Source organism: Podarcis liolepis (genome assembly GCF_965112155.1).
Source record: "Podarcis liolepis genome assembly, chromosome: 17".
In the NCBI taxonomy this organism is placed as follows: domain Eukaryota; kingdom Metazoa; phylum Chordata; class Lepidosauria; order Squamata; family Lacertidae; genus Podarcis; species Podarcis liolepis.
This window is the reverse complement of record NC_139571.1, coordinates 8,232,718-8,250,952: the sequence shown is the minus strand read 5'-3', so window position 1 is coordinate 8,250,952 and position 18,235 is coordinate 8,232,718. Positions and strand designations below refer to the sequence as shown.

Sequence of the window (18,235 nt, the reverse complement as noted above, 5' to 3'; positions counted from 1 at the left end):
GATTCTTGCTTTTTTTGGTTCCTATTATTATTATTATTATTATTATTATTATTATTATTATTATTATTATTATTATTATTATTATTTTGACAAAGTAATAATCATAAATAAATAAGAATAAAAATGTGCACCCCACCACCAAGACCATTCCATTGTAACTATCCAAACTCCCAAAATTTCAACACCTCTTGCGATGGTTTGACCCCTTTCCATTTTAACAGTACAGATTCTACAAATACCTTCCACATCTCCTCGAAATCATTTCTCCTGCATATTCCCCGTCTTACCTTAATGGCATATGTTACTTTATCATTACTAGCTGTATCCCACACGTCTTCCATTTTATATTCTGCTTGCCCCTTCCAATTCCAAGCTACCATAATTTGTGCAGCTGTCAATAAATTTGTGAGCAGGTCCTTCATAGCCTGCGAAACTTCCACCCCATGGTAAATTGATAATAATGCTACCTCTGGAATTTTGGTCAGCTTTAACCCAGTGATTTCTGTTATCTTTGAGACTGTTGCTTTTAAGGATTGCAGCAAGATGATGTCCAGAGAAGTAGCTGCTGTGGTGTGTGGCAGCAAAAAGTCTTGTGGCACCTGAAAGACTGTAACAAATTTAATGAATCAGCTTTTATGGACTGTAGTTTGCGCAAGCCGACACACACAGGGCAGGGGACTTGCTCCCTCCCTGTGCATCAAATGATTGTCTCAGTGGCCAGGAATTACCGTATTTTTTGCACCATAACACTCACTTTTTTTCCTCCTAGAAAGTAAGGGGAAATGTCTGTGCGTGTTATGGAGGGAATGCCTATGGGTGGCAGGGGGGATCTGCTGCAGTCGTGAGCAGAGGATCCATGGTTCCCCTTCCTTCTCTCCTCTGTGGCTCGCTTTGAAACAGCAAAGCGGGAGAAGAGCCGCTGCCGGGGATGAGTGGGGAGGAGGGAGAAAAGCAGAGCTTGCTCGCTTTAAAGGAGCAAAGTGGGAGAGGAGAGGAGCCTTCTCCCCTTAAACCCTCCCCACTTAAAACGTGGTTACAAAGCATGGATCCACATGGATCCTCAGGATTTTTGCATTGGGCTACTCCAAACTCACTGTCAGATCACATGTCTGTGGCCACAGCATGAACCACAAAAATCATACATCCACTGTTTCATTTAGAATATTTTTTTTCTTGTTTTCCTCCTCTAAAAACTATGTGCGTGTTATGGTCGGGTGCGTGTTATAGAGTGAAAAATACGGTAAATCAAGCTCCCTTGCTAGCATCCTTGCCCACTAGTGTCTTTTCAGTGTGTTGTTCCTAATAGATGTGTGCCTAAGCTTCATCTCTCTCTCTCTCTCTCCTTAGAAAGGTGGAGGAGCCCTGATAAGTACCGTGAAAAACAAGGCCAATCCAGCTGTCAGGAATGCATATCAATATGTAAGGCACTTTTTTCCTTCATAGAATCACATACTTGTAGAGTTAGAAAAGACCCTATGGGTCATCTGGTTATTGCAGTGCGGGAATCTCAACTCAAGCATCCATGACAGAGGGCCATCCAATCTCTGCTTAAAAATCTCCAAGGAAGGAAAGTCCACAACCTCTCTAGGGAGTCCGTTCCACTGTTGAATAGCTCTTACTGTCAGAAAAAGTTTTTCCTGATACAGTATTTATTCAGAATCTCCTTTCTTGTAACTTGAAGCCATTGGTTCGGGTCCTAGCCTCCAGAGCAAGAGAAAACAAGCTTGTTCTATCCTCCATGTGTTAACAGAGAAATCCGAGGGCTCCCTTGGACAAAAAACAAGGACACCAGCCAGGAATACCAGAGCAAAACAGCAGCCAGTAGGCTTGGTCTTTATTGAAGACTGCCGTGACAGGACTCCCACCTGCCACAAGGTGGAACAAGATGGAAGCCCCGAACAAAAGAGCCCCCAAACATTTATTAGCTGCTAATTCCCATGTTACACCCCCCCAAACTACATCATGGTTACATCATGAAAGGGGAGGTCTGGTGGCAGTAATCTGATCATCCTGGACCCTGCCCCATGGGTCCCCTTGCCCTCCACCAAACACCCATCAAGTGTAACAAAAAAAGATATTTACATTTCCCTGTTTCCCAGCCAAGTTAATCACACCCTTTTGTCTTCATCTGGGTTTCTTATTTCTGGAATGGCTACCTGTCTGGCACTCAGGTATCAGGATGCCAGGGATTACCACTCAGGCAGAGGGGCTGCTGAGTAGCTGAGCTCACATGTCTATATGAATTTCTGAAGTTTTCCCTGTCAGCTTGTACATAGGAACATTTATCAGTGAATTGTTACATTTGGTATTGTGCAGCAAAGGCCCTTTGAATAGATAGGAAGAAACTGTGATGAAGTGTTTTGTGGGGACAAATCACAAAAGTCACAAAAGTGATTGTGCTGATTTTGGTAGTGGGTTGCATGTGCATGATATCTGCTGGAGGGGCAACCCCCTCCCCCAACCTGTACATAAATTCCTGCAACACATGTGACAGCCCGTTAGATATTTGAAGATGGCTATCATATCCCCTCTTTTCCAGGGTAAACATCCCCAACTCCCTCAACTGTTCCTCATAAGGCTTAGTTTCCAGACCCTTGATCATCTTGGTTGCCCTCCTCTGCACACATTCCAGGTTGTCAATATCCTTCTTAAATTGTGGCACCTAGAACGGGACACAAGACTCCAGCTGTTGTCTGACCAAGGCAGAGTAGAGTGATACTATTACTTCCCTTGATCTGGACGTTAGACTTCTGTTGATGCAGCCTAGAACAGCATGAGCTTTCTTTTGCTACTGCATCACACTGTTGACTCATGTTAAAGCTTGTGGTCCACTAAGACCCCAGATTTGTCACATGCACTGCTAATAATCCGGGTTCCCTATCTTATATTTGTGCATCTGGTTCTTCCTCAGTGTAGAACTTTATGAACCCTATTGAATTTCATTCTGTTTGTTTGGTCCCAGTTCTCCAGTCTGTTAAGGTTATTTTAATCCTGGTTGTGTCTTCTGCAGCATTAGCTACCCGGTTTGTTGTCATCTGAAAATTTGATGAGCGTCCCCTCAGTTCCCAGCAATCCTTAACAAACTACGTTGCCCAATATTCTTTCAGGGGGGAAATGTACCGTACTTTGAATGTACTTTTAAGTACAGCCGTACCTTGGAAGTCAAACGGAATCCATTCTGGAACTCCTTTCAACTTCCAAAATGTTCGGAAACCAAAGCGTGGCTTCTGATTGGCTGCAGGAACCTCCTGCAGCCAATCAGAAGCCCCCGTCGGACATTTGGCTTCCAAAAATAGTTCGCAAACCGGAACAGTCACTTCTGGGTTTGCGGCGTTCGGGAACCAAAACGTTCGAGAACTAAGCCGTTCAAAAACCAAGGTACGACTGTAATTGCAATGAAAATGGCTCTTTTTTTACACCCTTGACCTCATGCTCACCCCTTGTGTGTGCAACCTTGAGAAGCTACACAGTTCAATCGACTGATCTATTTTTTCTTTGTCCTTGAAATTCTGGGAAGTATTGAACTAAGTTCTACTCAGAGTAGAACCTTGCGTTAGTTGTGTAGTATATTATTGTCAATGGGCAGGGACAGTAGGCGAAACAGGAAGGTGCAGCCACCCCCTAACACTGCCCCTGTGCTGGAGTCCTGCTTCTCAGGGTCATCCGAATCTCACTGGAATCAGCCGCCATCATTTCTCCTCACTTCTGCAGCGGCAGGGGTAGGCAGGGGGCCTATGGGGGCCCTGCCCCATGGGATTCTGGCACAAGATGGTGGCTGCCTCAGCCCTTCTCATGGTCAGGCCAGCCCTGTCAGTGGGTCTCCTCTGAGTAAAACTAGCTTTGGCCCAAACCCTCTGTTTGGAGTGCTGCATATCTCCTCACATCCCCTCCGTGTTCTGTCTAGGCCAAAGGCCATGCCAAAATGCGGCTGAAGAATATGCGAAGCCGTCTGAGGGAAAAGGTAAGCCACTCCAGACTTTTTCCTTAAAACGATTAAAGGTGATGTACTGCTGGATGAGTGTTCAGTGGCTCTTGTTTTTGCATTTGTTTAAAACCCAATTGAAAATTGCTTTTAGAGTTTAATTTTTTTTATTAAATTTCTGTTTTACATGTTAGAATATTCACTTAAACAACCTTAAAATATCAATAATAATAATATAATAATATTTTTTTTTTTAAAAAAAATATTTATACCCTACCCTTCCTGGTTTAAAAACCAGGCTCAGGGCGGCTAACAGCAAATTTAAAACACTGATTAAAATGCAACTTGAAAACAGCACAAAACAGCATAGAATACAACATAAAATGCAATATCAATAAAATTCAAAAATTCAGGGTCATTGACTTCCCTTCCTCTCTTTCCATGGTTCATTTTGCACAACATAAATCCCTTTGTATTTTATATAAACTGAACCATACAGTATTCCATTATTACATAAACTGAACCATACAGTATTCCATTATTACATCCATCAAAACTTATTTACACTGTGGAATTTATCTTAATGCTGCCCACGTTTTCAAATAAACACAATTTCCCCCATATATTCAATGAACACTTTCCAATCTTCTTTAAACCTATGTTCTTCTTGTTCTCTTGTTCTAGATGTAAGGTCCGCAAGCTGCGCATATTCCATCAATTTAAGTTGCCAATCTTATTTAGTTGGGACTTCTCTTGTTTTCCATTTTTGGGCTAACGAAACACGAGCCGCGGTAGTGGCATACATAAATAACCTTTTCCAACACCTGGGTGAAAATTGTTTTTAAATATGATTGAATGTTTTACGAACAGAAGAAGAGCCTATTGGATCAGGCCGATGCTCTACCTAGTCTAGCATCATGTTTTCACCTGGGCCAGCCAGGTGTTTGTTGGAAACCCGCAAGTGCAACAAGAGCAACACTCTCCCTTCTTGTGGTTTCCAGCAACTGATGTTCAGCAGCATTAATGCCTCCAACTGTAGAGGCATAACATAGTCATCATGGCTGGTAGCCATCCATAGCCCTCACCTCCAGGAATTTGTCCAATCCTCTTTTAAAGCCATTGGGGTGGGTGACCATCACTTACTCCTGTGGGAGGGAGTTCCATAGATTAACTAAGCACAGTGGCGGAGGAACCCTCTCCAGCACCCAGGATGGGATGCCGAGGGGCAGGGCGAACTGCCCAATGATGCACCTGCAGCAGTCCATACGGTCGCCGTGTGAGAGGACGCCCGTACGGACGGTGTGCGAGAGAGGCAGTCATACTAACTGCGTGCGCACACTCAGCCACTCTACAGCTGGGGGGCAGTGGGTCATCTTGTCACACACACCCCAAGTGATGCCCAGGGCGGCCTGCCCCGCCTTTGTACACCCTTGACTATGCGCTGCATGAATAAGTACTAAACGGCTGTGATCCTGTATACCAGAAGGAGCGTCTCCACCCCCATTGTCCAGCCAGGGACGCGGACTTATAAAAAATATTGGGGGGGCCCGGGAAAGCTCATGAATAATAAATAAGCTCATGAATTTGCAAATAAAGTGGCACCGCCTCCTCGTGAGCGAATAGGGGAGAGCGTGCTGCTCCTATTAATCAGCTCCGAAGGTGGAGCTTTTGCTCGGGAGGGAGGGCAGGAGGCATGCAGCCCGACCCTGTGCATTTTGGGCTGGGGGAGGGGCGGCGATGGCGCTCTGCTGGAGGGGTGCTGGAGATTATTGGGGGGGCGGAGCCCCCCCAAACAAATTTTTGAGGGGGCTCGGGCCCCCTCAAGCCCCATGGAGTCGGCGCCTATGTGTCCAGCCTGGACACTGAGGTCCAGCACCAAGGGCCTTCTGGAGTTCCTTCACTGCGAGAAGTGAGGTTGCAGGGAACCAGGCAAAGGGCCTTCTCAGTAGTGGCGCCCGCCTTGTGGAATGCCCTCCCATCAGATGTCAAGGCAATAACCAACTATCTTACTTTTAAAAAACATCTGAAGGCAGCCCTGTTTAGGGAGGTTTTTAATGTTTAATGCTGTATTGTGCTTTTAATTTTTGGTTGGGAGCTGCCCAGAGTGGCTGGGAAAACCCAGCCAGATGGGTGGGGTATAAATTATCATCATCATCATCATCATTTTCTTTTATGTGTCCTGAATCTTCCAACACTGTGTTGCCAGGGGCAGGGGAGATACTTTTCGCTATCCTCTTTCTCTATGCCATGCAGAATTTTATAATTCCTTTCCAATTCTGTGCTGCTAGTGGACATGCTGCTACTCAAAGAAAAGTAACCAAGGTCCAATTGCCCTTCTTTAAAAACAGTTAACTATCTTAAACCCAGGGTACATTCCACATATTGACCTGCAATATAGCTTATTTCTGTAAATACCCCCTGCCAGAAGGGGAGCCAGTGTGGTGTAGTGGTTAAGAGCAGTGGACTCATAATCTGGGGAACCGGGTTCGATTCCCCGCTCCTCCACCTGCAGCTGCTGGGTGACCTTGGGCCAGTCACACTTCTGTGAAGTCTCTCAGCCCCACTCACCTCACAGAGTGTTTGTTGTGGGGGAGGAAGGGAAAGGAGAATGTTAGCCGCTTTGAGACTCCTTAAAGGGAGTGAAAGGCGGGATATCAAATCCAAACTCCTCTTTATACGCTCACACATTTACCATGTGAAATGCTGTTCAAATGAAGTTTTTGAGCTATTTTTAAGGAAAATTGCCCAAAATGACACTGCCGACGTGGGTTGCCATACAACCGGATTTTCCTGGACATTTTTAGCAATTTTCGCCCGGACAGTGCTTCTGACTGCAGTATTCCAGATACATCCAGGAAATTCCGGACATATGGCAACCCTAACTATTGCAGCCTCCCCAGTTAGCTTCTTCTTTGACAAGCTAGCTGGTGTGGGGTCTGGATCAGGGCCAGATTTAGGTTGGATGAGGCCCTAAGCTACTGAAGGTAATGGGGCCCTTTATATGTCCAGATGTCCTTTGTCAACAACAAATTGTTGCTGTTTTTTGTGTTGAATATATGCTATATGGTAATTTATGGACCTAATAGGTATCTAAAGCCATTTGCACATAACAAAATATGTATTTTATCAAAGTAATTTTTACAACCAGTCAATGCAGAATGTAGGCACCCTATATATAGAAATGAGCAAACCAATAATATTTTAGGGAACAGGCTAACAGGTGGGGCCCATAACTTACATCATAGGAGCCTACACAACACAAAACACTGTTGCTGTACGTAGGTTTTATTTTATTTGTTTATTATGTTATATTTTGGAAATGTACATCCAGTTTCTTTTTCCTTTAATTTTTTTTGGGGGGGCCCAAGCCATAGCTTGTTTAGTTTATACGTAAATCCGGCACTGATCAGGATGGGAAGCAAAGCTTATGCTCAGAATAATCTTGTCCTCTCTAGGATTCCAGTACAGGCCCTCATCGACAGCGAGGGCATTCCTCAAACTGTGACCTTATCTCCGACCCCATCATGCCCACCAGGAATAGGCAGTCTGAAAGCTTGCAAAGCCGGTTGCCCATCACCCAACACTTTGGGAAGGTAAGGGGGGAACTGAGTAATTTAAAATGGGTGGGGAGCCTGCACCGCCGCCACCACCCTGAGATAGTGTTGGACTGTAGCTTCCATCATCCCTGGCAGTTGACTGGAGCTGATGGGAACTGGGAATCTTGAAAGGTCATAGTTTCCCTATCCCTCACCTAAAACAACATGCGAGGAAAAGAAGAGGAACCGGGTCAGGGGGCACCCGGAAGAGGATTCCCCCAAGAGTGTACAATGGTACCTTGGGTTACAGACGCTTCAGGTTACAGACGCTTCAGGTTACAGACACCGCTAACCCAGAAATAGTACTTCAGGTTAAGAACTTTGCTTCAGCATGAACAGAAATCGTGTGGCGGCAGTGGGAGGCCCCATTAGCTAAAGTGGTGCCTCAGGTTAAGAACAGTGTCAGGTTAAGAACGGACCTCCGGAAAGAATTAAGTTCTTAACCCGAGGTACCACTGTATCTGCATTGGTGCAAATGGGCAGCCTTAACACTTGCTGCATGCACTCTGTGCAAATGTGGAGTCACAGATGTTCCTCTGCAGGAGATCAGTGCAAGAACTTGTCTGATAGTCGCAAGCCAGTTGCATCAACAACACAACAGGCAGAATCTGTGACCCGCAGAGGTTGTTGAATTCCAACTCCCACCAGCCCCAGTCACTATGGCCCAACAGTCGAGCAATATCTGGCGGGCCCAGGTTGCTGACCTCTAACACAGGTGTAATAAATCAAAATCTGCCCTTATTCCCTTATGGGGGACACAAGAGCCCTTATAGAGTCCTTTGTAGGTTCTTCATCGGTCGGAGACAAGAACAGAGGCTTACCAGAGAATACTGAGAAGCAAAGCAGCTTGTAAGCCTGATCTTTTTTGAACTGTTGCAACAGGGTGCTCCCCTCACACACAGGAAAAGGAGGACCCAGAACCCAGGTGTGCCCGCCCTTATATAGACATATTAAATTGCCAGCCTTGGAGTCCAAGACTGCCCCCAGACACATCATACCTACATCACAGAAAGGGGTGTAGCTCAAGAGATATCTGAGTGCGTTGTTTACCTCCTGTCTGGCAAGTTACCTGTTAATGCTTACTTGATTGGATACCCTGGGGAGCCTGGCCAGTCTTTTGTAATGATAAATACTTAGTTCCTGAGCCAGGTCACAGGCTCACCCTATTCATACACAGACATACCTGTCAGGGAACTGCCATCGGAGCCAGAGGGAGAGGGAGGAGTCCAGAGGGATTCCGGAGAGTGTCCCGGGAGGGAGAGAAGCAGCCCATCTTACGGGGAAGGAAATCAGCGTAGCACCAGTGGAGAAGGGGGGCAGATGGGGGAATCGGCGAGGTGGCTCCATGAGTCTTCGCCGGAGACCAGCGGGGAGAGCACTGGCCCTCCGCTGCCCACACCCTCCTTGCGCAGAAGGCTTCCGCGCAGGGAGAGTAGGCGGCGACTAGGCGTCAAAGATCTTTTATGCTGGAAGAAGTTCAAGAAACGCCCACTGACGGATTTTTCCAGCGATTGAGACAGCCACGGGTGAAAGGCTGTCTGGACAGTGAGAGTTCACCCAGGTAACCCAGCCAGTGGTGGTGCCGATTTACGCACGAGCAACCCCTAGAACCATTACAATACCCTTAAAACGGGATTTGTTAATGAAAAGAAAATGGGGAATCTTTTCCATTTTTCTTTGACTTTGCAGAGAAAACATTTGGTTAGTTTAGGAGTCAAAATGGTTCCAGGACTGTTTTCCTGTGCTGCTTCAGACATGTGGTTTATATATTTATGTACGTGTTTGCTTGGTACATTTATGAACATTTATTATATATATATAAGACCTTAATTTTTTATTTCACAGGGGTCAGCAAACTTTTTCAGCAGGGGGCCGGTCCACTGTCCCTCAGACCTTGTGGGGGGCCAGACTATATCTGAAAAAACAAAATGATGCAAAAGCACCACGAGCCCGGTGGCTGCTTACCTGTGTCTTGTCAGCGTCAGGGGCTGGCAACAGTGGCACAATGAGCGGTGCACGAAAGGGCTCTGGAGAGGGTCTGCTTTAAATGGCGGCCGCTCGAGCCCTGCTGCTGCTGGCACCAATAAAGCCCATCCTCCTCCCTCCTCTAGGCAGGGCGAGGAGAAGCCAGGAGGAGGGAGGGAGGGAGGAGGCACTGCCGCCGCCGCCGTGTGAGGGAGAGGGAAAGAACGTACACACTGGCGATCCACGTGGTGATTCCTGGACCGTCTGCAGGCCGGATCCAGAAGGCAATTGGGCCTGATCTGGTCCACGGTCCTTAGTTTGCCGATCCATGCTCTAACATAAGGAAATGAGCAGATTAGTGCAGCTCCCATTGTTTATAGAAATGTTCTGCAAGTTTTGCCTCTGTCTGGCTTGTATGTGAATGTGTTGCTTGATTGCATGCATTTATATGCAAAAGGCATCTGGATGCAAAAGTTAAGGAATAAATAAATTGGGAGTAAATAAGTAAAGAAACAGGGGCAGAGGATTTTTTAAAAATGCTACCTTAAGGCTCCCATGTACGGCTAGCTCCTAAATAAGTTATTTAGAAGGAAGCCCTTATAGGTTCAGGGGGTCTTACCGCCTAATATCCCCTTGCATTCAAAAGTCTACTTATGACTGTGCTTCTTTGTGTCAAATGTAGAGAGCAGCACTGTAATCATGAGAGCTGAGTTCACATTTGTAGCGAAAAATAAGTTACAATATGCAAAGCAGAAAGACGGGACAGAAAATTTGGCTGAATTAATTGCACAACACATATGGGCATTGTGTACTACTTAATTGCCATGTCTTCTGCTAAAGAATACTGGGAATTGTAGTTTGTTGAGAGTGCTCAGATATTCTCTGTTGGAGATCCTTAGCTCTCCTTGCAGATCAACAATTCCCTGGTGAGAGGGAATGACTGAAAGCGGGCTTGTTGGCAGTAAAGACACGTCCAGTGTTAAGGATTGCCAGAGATGATGCCTAATGTTTAGGGAAGTTTTTAATGTTTGATCACTTTTTATCATTATTATTAATATTCTGTTGGGAGCCACCCAGAGTGGCCGGAGAAACCCAGCCAGATGGGTGGGGTATAAATAACCAATTATTATTATTAGTAGTAGTAGTATTAGTAGTATTAGTAGTAGTATTAGTATTAGTATTAGTATTAGTATTAGTATTAGTATTAGTATTAGTCTTAGTCTTAGTATTAGTATTAGTATTACTAATGGAGAAAGCAGCCTGGCTGTCCTGAGAGTCTCCAGCTGAATCCATGCCCCACCTTACACTAGAGTGGGGAATATGTAGTTTTGAATCATGGAGAAAGGGCCACTAATCACTAGGACATTTTGTTCTGGACAAGGGGATCAGAACCCTTACAGGTGTGTGTCCAGTGCCGGATTTACGTATAAGCTAAACAAGCTATAGCTTAGGTAAAGGTAAAGGGACCCCTGACCATTAGGTCCAGTCGTGACCGACTCTAGGGTTGCAGCACTCATCTCGCTTTATTGGCCGAGGGAGCCGGCGTACAGCTTCCGGGTCATGTGGCCAGCAGGACTAAGCCGCTTCTGGCGAACCAGAGCAGCGCAACGGAAACGCCATTTACCTTCCCGCCGGAGCGGTACCTATTTATCTACTTGCACTTTGAAGTGCTTTCAAACTGCTAGGTTGGCAGGAGCAGGGACAGAGCAAAAGGAGCTCACCCCGTCGCGGGGATTCGAACCGCTGACCTTCTGATTGGCAAGTCCCAGGCTCTGTGGTTTAACCCACAGCGCCACCCGCATCCCCCAGGATAAGCTTAGGAGCCCCCAAAAAAATTAAAGGGAAAAAAACCCTGGGTGTACATTCCCAAAATATAAGATAAAAAACAAATACCAGTAAAATAAAACCTACATGCAGCAACAGTGTTTTGTGTTGTATAGGCTCCTATGATGTAAGTATTGGGCCCCCAATCATTTTAATTTAGAGCTTAATAATTATTTCACTTCTTCTTAATTGTATTTCAGTTCAACAATTACTTTGATAAAATACACATTTTTTTATGTGCAAATGGCTTTAGATACCTATTAGGTCCATAAATTACCATATAGCATAAATGTTGTGCTCTCTTTCTCTTCACAGTCTCGCCCCAGGCGACCACAAAGACAGAGCAGCAGTACAGAATTGGAGTCACAAAGGTAAGGCCTGCTTACCCCCGAACTCTCTTTGCTGTTCTCAGCTCTGCTTGCCACATCCTGTGAGTGTTTCAGGGCTGGCCCAGCAGGTGGATCAGAATCTGCTGGGAAATGATCCTACACAAGCCTCGCTGCAATGAATTAGGTTCTGTGACTGGGGGGAAACCATGCTCAGTTAAACCTCATGGGCTACAGTGCTGTGCACACTTAAATCTGAGAATAAGTCTCACTGAGCTCAGAGGAAGTTTCCTAGTTCTGAGTAAACCCATAGGGATGGGAAGATTACCGGTATATCTATGGGAAACCATCACTGCTCTTGGGGGTGTCATTGTACTCCAGAGTTCCACAGATGTTTAAACAAATAATTTCCCAAATGATTAAAAAACAAACAGACCAGTGGCTTTACTCATCTGCTCTTCCAAAAACACTCAGGGATGAGGGATTTGTTGTGTCTTGTTAAATTATTTAAAAATAATCACAATCCAGAAACAGCTGCCATCATCTTTTTGTGGTAAAAGCAAAGAGTCTGCTGGCACCTTGAGGAAAAACTGTTTACTGTGTAGTTAATTTGTCTTCTAGGTTTATTATTTTCAAATCTGAAATAATAATTTAGACAGCCAAACAGCACATCTCATCCCCTCTGAATCACGCTTCTGTGGAGGAATTTATGTATTTATTTATTTATAAACCTTGCTTTAAAAAAAAAGAAGAAGACGTAAACTGTGGCATAAGCTTTTATGGTCCAGAGCTCACTGCTAGCAAGCTGTTGCTCTTTTGCCAGTAGGATTAAATCACATACTAGTAAATTCAGATGCCATTAGCCAGTCATAGTTCTATTGTGCTTTCCATGAGTAATGGAATGGGTAATATTCCAGCAAAATGTTAAAATACAACAATTCATCAAATATTAAAATCTTCCCTAATCAGGGCTGCCTTCAGATGTCTTCTAAAAGTCAGACAGTTGTTTATTTCTTTGACATCTGGTGGGAGGGCATTCCACAGGGCGGGCGCCACCACCGAGAAGGCCCTTTGCCTGGTTCCCTGTAACTTTGTTTCTCACAGTGAGGGAACCACCAGAAGGCCCTCGGCGCTGGACCTCAGTGTCTGGGCTGAACGATGGGGGGTGGAAACGCTCTTTTATGTATACTGGGCCGAGGCCGTTTAGGGCTTTAAAGGTCAGCACCAACACTTTGAATTGTGCCCGGAAATGTACTGGGAGCCAATGTAGGTCTTTCAGGACCGGTGTTATGTGGTCTCGGCGGCCGCTCCCAGTCACCAGTCTAGCTGCCACATTCTGGATTAGTTGCAGTTTCTGGGTCACCTTCAAAGGTAGCCCCACGTAGAGAAGTAGTCCAGGGGTCAGCAACCTTTTTCAGCCATGGGCCGGTCCACCGTCCCTCAGACCGGTGGGCCGGACTATATTTTGGAAAAAAAAAATGAACAAATTCCTATGCCCCACAAATAACCCAGAGATGCATTTTAAATAAAAGCGCGCATTCTACTCATGTCAAAACACACTGATTCCCGGACTGTCCAAGGGCTGGATTGAGAAGGCGATTGGGCCGCATCCGGCCCCCGGGCCTTAGGTTGCCCACCCCTACAGTAGTCCAAGCAGGACATAACCAGAGCATGTACTGGTTCCTGCCATCTGAGAGCACAGAAAAGCGTTGGAAGGAGAGTAGTAGCACCATCTCTGCAGATTTCCTTAGCACTATTTTCTTTTTTTTTTTTAAGGAGAGGCATGTATTTAATGTGCATAGTGATATATCAAATGGGCAGAACATATCCGCCCTCTTCAAAGCATGGAAAGGTGCCAGGAGCTGCCTATGTAAAAATGCCTCTTTTAAAAAAAACCCACAGCAATGCAAGAGACAGCAGGAACTGCGTCCCATTAATAGGCGGAGCCCTGATTAATACCAGAGCGGGTGTGATTAACCTGCAGATATACAGCACTGGTGAAAAATTAGCATTGCAACAAGGCAGAGTGCAAAGTGGGGCATTGCCTTTCAGTAGCAAGATGGCTCCTCCCACAGGATCATATCTGCTAATGAATTCCAATTGTGGCTTCTCTTGAATTCTTTAGCAAACAGGACAGTGTCGTACTTAGACAAGCTGCACAGCCCCTCCTGTAAAGACACGTGAGTTCTGCCCTGTGGCCACCCGAGCCGAGTTTTGTTTTCGTGAAGTCCCTGTGAGTTTTGCTCCACAGACATTTTGCAGAGAGCATGGATGTGGTGAGAGGGTAACAGAGCAGGCCCAAACAAGCTTTTACAGGTCACCTACACCCAAAATAAATTTAGAAGCTGTTCTGTGGTGCAGCTCGACTGTCGTGCAGGTAATGTGATAATTAGCAGTGTTTAGCTCAAGCGCTGCCCGGGGCTAGTCTATAAACGATCACAACAACTACCAACCTACTGCCTTTCACATGGGAGAGGGGGAACTGAACATACCCAGGTTCAAAACAAGGATGAATTGCCTTTCCAGCTTTCTTCATAAACTACAGAAGTCAAAATCTTGCTGAGCGGGGCCAGAAACAATACAAGGAGGGACAAATAAGGCTGGTTCCCTTGGCCATTGTGTTGTGTGAACATGCTCATCTCCCATGTCACTTTACATGGACCTTTCGAACAATGTTGTTTTCATGTACCACAAGGGTAGGCAACCTAAGGCCCAGGGGCCGGAAGCAGCCCAACTGTCTTCTAAATCGGGGCCACGGACTGTCCGAGAATCAGCGTGTTTTTACATGAGTAGAATGTGTGCTTTTATTTAAAATGCATCTCTGGGTTACTTGTGGGGCATAGGAATTCGTTCATTTCCCCCCCAAAAAATATAGGCCGGCCCACCACATGGTCTGAGGGACAGTGTACCGGCCCCCTGCTGAAAAAGGTTGCTGATCCCTGGAGAAGGAGAAGGGACAAGCTATTTATTTGTGGGGCATAGGAATTCGTTTATTTCCCCCCCAAAAAAATAGTCTGGCCCACCACATGGTCTGAGGCCCACGGCTGAAAAAGCTGACCCCTGATGTACTGTACAGCATTTTATTCCTGATCACATTTCTCATGTGAAACATATATTCTTCCAGGGAAGTTTCCCACTCTTCCAGCTCAAGCTCGCTGGATTGTTCTTTGGAGCCTGGAGAAACAGAAAATCTGCACCCGGACTTCCTGGATACGGGTGGGATTGATCTCTTAGGTGAAATCTTTGAGACTCTAAACTTGCTGGAGCCAAGCCAAGCCCAGCGGCCACTCTATGGGACGCGGAGCCTGGACTTCTGCAACCTAGAAGAGAGCAACTTCTATACTAAGGTAAGCCCTCCTAGTTTGGCTCTCTGTGCACCTGTCAAAGAGGCCAAGCGTGGACAGCAGCAAATTCCAACTCAGTCTTTTTGTCTGTTGTAGCAGAGGCCCAGCAGGAACACACTCCATGAACCCCTGTCTGAGGAAAAGGATGATGATGATGACTCATTGTCCGAGGGCACCCTGCTCCCAGCCTCTCCGGATCAGGAGCATGTGCAGAGTGCTCTGCTAGTGTCCACCAGAGCAGCAGAAAATAGCTGTGAGAAGTGGGACCGTGACGTCCCTGAACCCGAAGAGATTCCTTGCCCTGAGAAGTCAGCAGTTCCATCGCAAGGGGAGACAGCAGTTGTTACCGCTGGCTATGAGCTGCCGCAAGTGGCATGGACCCGGAATACAGACCACGAGAACTCCAGCGCAAATGAAAATGGAACTGAAAGGTGCACTGAGGTGGAGTCCGGCCAGGAGTCTAGGACGGACCAGATGTTCAAACTCACTCCAGCCATTGCCGCCGCCAAGGTAGAGCCACCAGCAACCAATTGCTCCGGCATCCGATCACCTGCGGCTTTGTCCCAAAGAAAAGTGAATGTGGACACTGACTTCAAGACCAAGCACAGCGTGCCAGCCCTTGGGGTGGTCACTAGACCACCATACCCCTTGACTTCCCGGCCCTTGGCAAAAGTGTCAGAGCTAAAGAAGAGATTTGAGGCCTAGAATGTTCAAAGTGAGGAGTCTCGGAAGAGGAACACCTGTCTGCTTTTTTGACTTCCAGGGTGAAGTAGTAGCTTCTGTGGCTGAAGGCTGCACTACAGGCCTCTCTGGTGCCACAAGGCAGCTCTGGGCTTTGAAAGGCACTGGGGGAAACACCTCATCGCTCCGGGAATCAATAGTGACTTCTAGAAGCAGAAGTGGGATCTCCTCCTAGTCCCAGTGCATAGGACTCGCTTGCTGCCTGACTTGTAACCTGCCCCCTGCTCACTACTAGGAGACAGTAGTGCTTTTTTTCTGGGGATACTCATACACCTGAACATTTTGTGAATCTACGTTTGGCCTCATTGAAGGGCAGAATTTCAATATGAGTAGGAAAATGAGAGTACCCATAAACATTTTTAAAGAAAAAATCAATGTGTGTGTGCGTACAGTCATATTCCTGGGACTGGGGGAAAAGACTGCTTTAGCACCATTCCTCTCCTAAACACATGAAATTGCTCTTCATGTAACTTTTCCCAATATGGAAACCATATCAGGGAAAGTATGTAACTGGAAAAGGACAAGCTATCATCATGGGGTGGTTCAACATATGTACTGCTTGCTACTCAGTGGCTGCAACATCAGTTAATTTGGGGGGGGGGTTGCGCACATGTGAATAAACATAAATAAAACCAAGCAACGTTAACTCCAGATGTGGTAATGGCCACTGGTTTTTAGGTAGCAGTATTTAATAAATTCGTGGAACAGCGCAAGTCTGTCGGTTGCTGTTATTTATGCTAGCCAGATAGACCCTCCAAGTTCAAAGTCTCTGAATACCAGCTGCCTGGGCAGGGGTAGCAATGCAAGTGTGGCTGTTTTCTCCATTCACTGCTGGTGGCCTTTCCAGAAGCACCTGGCTGACTGTTGCTAAAATCAAATAATTGTAGGCAAAAGCTAAATGTAAAGGACCACTGGACGGTTAAGTCCAGTCAAAGGCAACTATGGGGTTGCAGCACTCATCTTGCTTTCAGGCCGAGGGAGCCAGCGTTTGTCCATAGACAGCTTTCCGGGTTATGTGGCCAGCAGGACTAAACCTCTTCTGGAGCAACGGGACACTGTGATGGAAACCAGAGTGCATGGAAACACCGTTTACCTTCCCACCACAGTGGTACCTATTTATCTGCTTGCGCTGGTGTGCTTTCAGACTGCTAGGTTGGCAGGCGCTGGGACAGAACAACGGGAACTCACCCTGTCACGGGGATTCGAACCGCCGACCTTCTGATCAGCAAGCCCAAGAGGCTCAGTGGTGTAGACCACAGTGCCACCCATGTCCCACAAATAGCTGTATCTTTGGTCTGACCCACCAAAGGCATCCTTCCACCCCTGATGTTTTGGCACTGAATGAGTTCATTCCATCATCCTGTGCCTGGGCACTCTAGTGAAATCCATGTAGTTTATTCTGCAGAGATGAAGCCAGACAGTCATCTTAGTACTAACTCAGAAACATGTGTGGCTCTTCCAAGTTATAGCAGGCGTATGCAGATGGTAAAACTTGTTTCTCAGAGAATGAATAATGGAGCAGGAAGGAGCGGCCAGGAACAGCCTCTATCAGCATCAGTGCAATGTTTACACAGTGAAGAGCAGCCCTTTCTCAAGGGGTACAGATGATACCTATATTTCCAGCCATTCCAAACACTACAGAATCATAGAATCTTAGAGCTGGAGGGGATCCAAGGGTCATCCAGTCCAACCCCCTGCAATGCAGGAATCTTGGCTAAAGCATCCACAACAGAGAGCCATCCAGCCTCTGCTTAAAAACCTAAAAGGAAGGAAAACTTCCTTTCTGGAGGAAAGGTTGCCAGAGGGAGACTAGAGCAAGCAACTATCAGATGGAATATCTGTCCACAATCTCTCTCCCACCTCTTCCTGCTAATAATAATAATAATAATAATAATAATAATAATAATAATAATTTAATATTTATATGCTGCTCATCTGGCTGGGTTTCCCCAGCCATTCTGGGCAGCATCAAACATTAAAAACTTCCCTTAACAGGGCTGCCTTCAGATGTCTTCTAAAAGTCAGATAGTTGCTTATTTCCTTGACATCTGATGGGAGGGTGTTCCAGAGGGCGGGCGCCACTACCGAGAAGGCCCTCTGCCTGGTTCCCTGTAACCTCACTTCTAGCAGTGAGGGAATTGCCAGAAGGCCCTCGGAGCTGGACCTCAGTGTCTGGACTGAACGATGGGCCAACAGTTTTTGTTTGGGGGTATTTTTACTTCACAGTGCCCAGCCGACACACATGAAAGCAGAGGACGTTAGACTTTGCAGATGAGGGTAAGCTTTGAATTTTCTGAGATGACTTGCAAAGGGAATAGGGACTCTATCCCCCACCCCCGATCTTATTGAACTGCAACCTCCATCATCCGCATTTATCCATGGTGGCTGTTTGGGGCTGCTGATTCCCCATCCATGCATTAGAGTACCTGTTGCTGGCACAAGGCATTAGGGAAATAAAGTCATCTGTACATAAGAACTTGCAGGAGTAGGGGAATACTTATGGACAGGGCAGTGCCT

General features: G+C 46.2%; 1 protein-coding gene across 3 annotated transcripts in view; it reads left to right on the top strand.

Annotated features, from left to right (window-relative positions):
* Nucleotides 1–16,354, top strand: part of DENND1C (DENN domain containing 1C) — a 52,387-nt gene extending 36,033 nt beyond the window's left edge. The window contains exons 18-23 of one of the 3 annotated variants that reach the window (XM_083482973.1): nt 1,348–1,419; nt 3,905–3,961; nt 7,378–7,515; nt 11,623–11,678; nt 14,758–14,980; nt 15,077–16,354. In XM_083482973.1, coding sequence (XP_083339099.1) covers nt 1,348–1,419; nt 3,905–3,961; nt 7,378–7,515; nt 11,623–11,678; nt 14,758–14,980; nt 15,077–15,682 — 1,152 coding nt within the window. In that variant the 3' untranslated portion in view covers nt 15,683–16,354. Of the gene's footprint in view, nt 1–1,347; nt 1,420–3,904; nt 3,962–7,377; nt 7,516–11,622; nt 11,679–14,757; nt 14,981–15,073 lie in introns of all 3 variants that reach the window. The other 2 variants (XM_083482972.1, XM_083482974.1) reach the window with 2 other exon arrangements.
* Nucleotides 16,355–18,235: the final 1,881 nt, after the last annotated feature.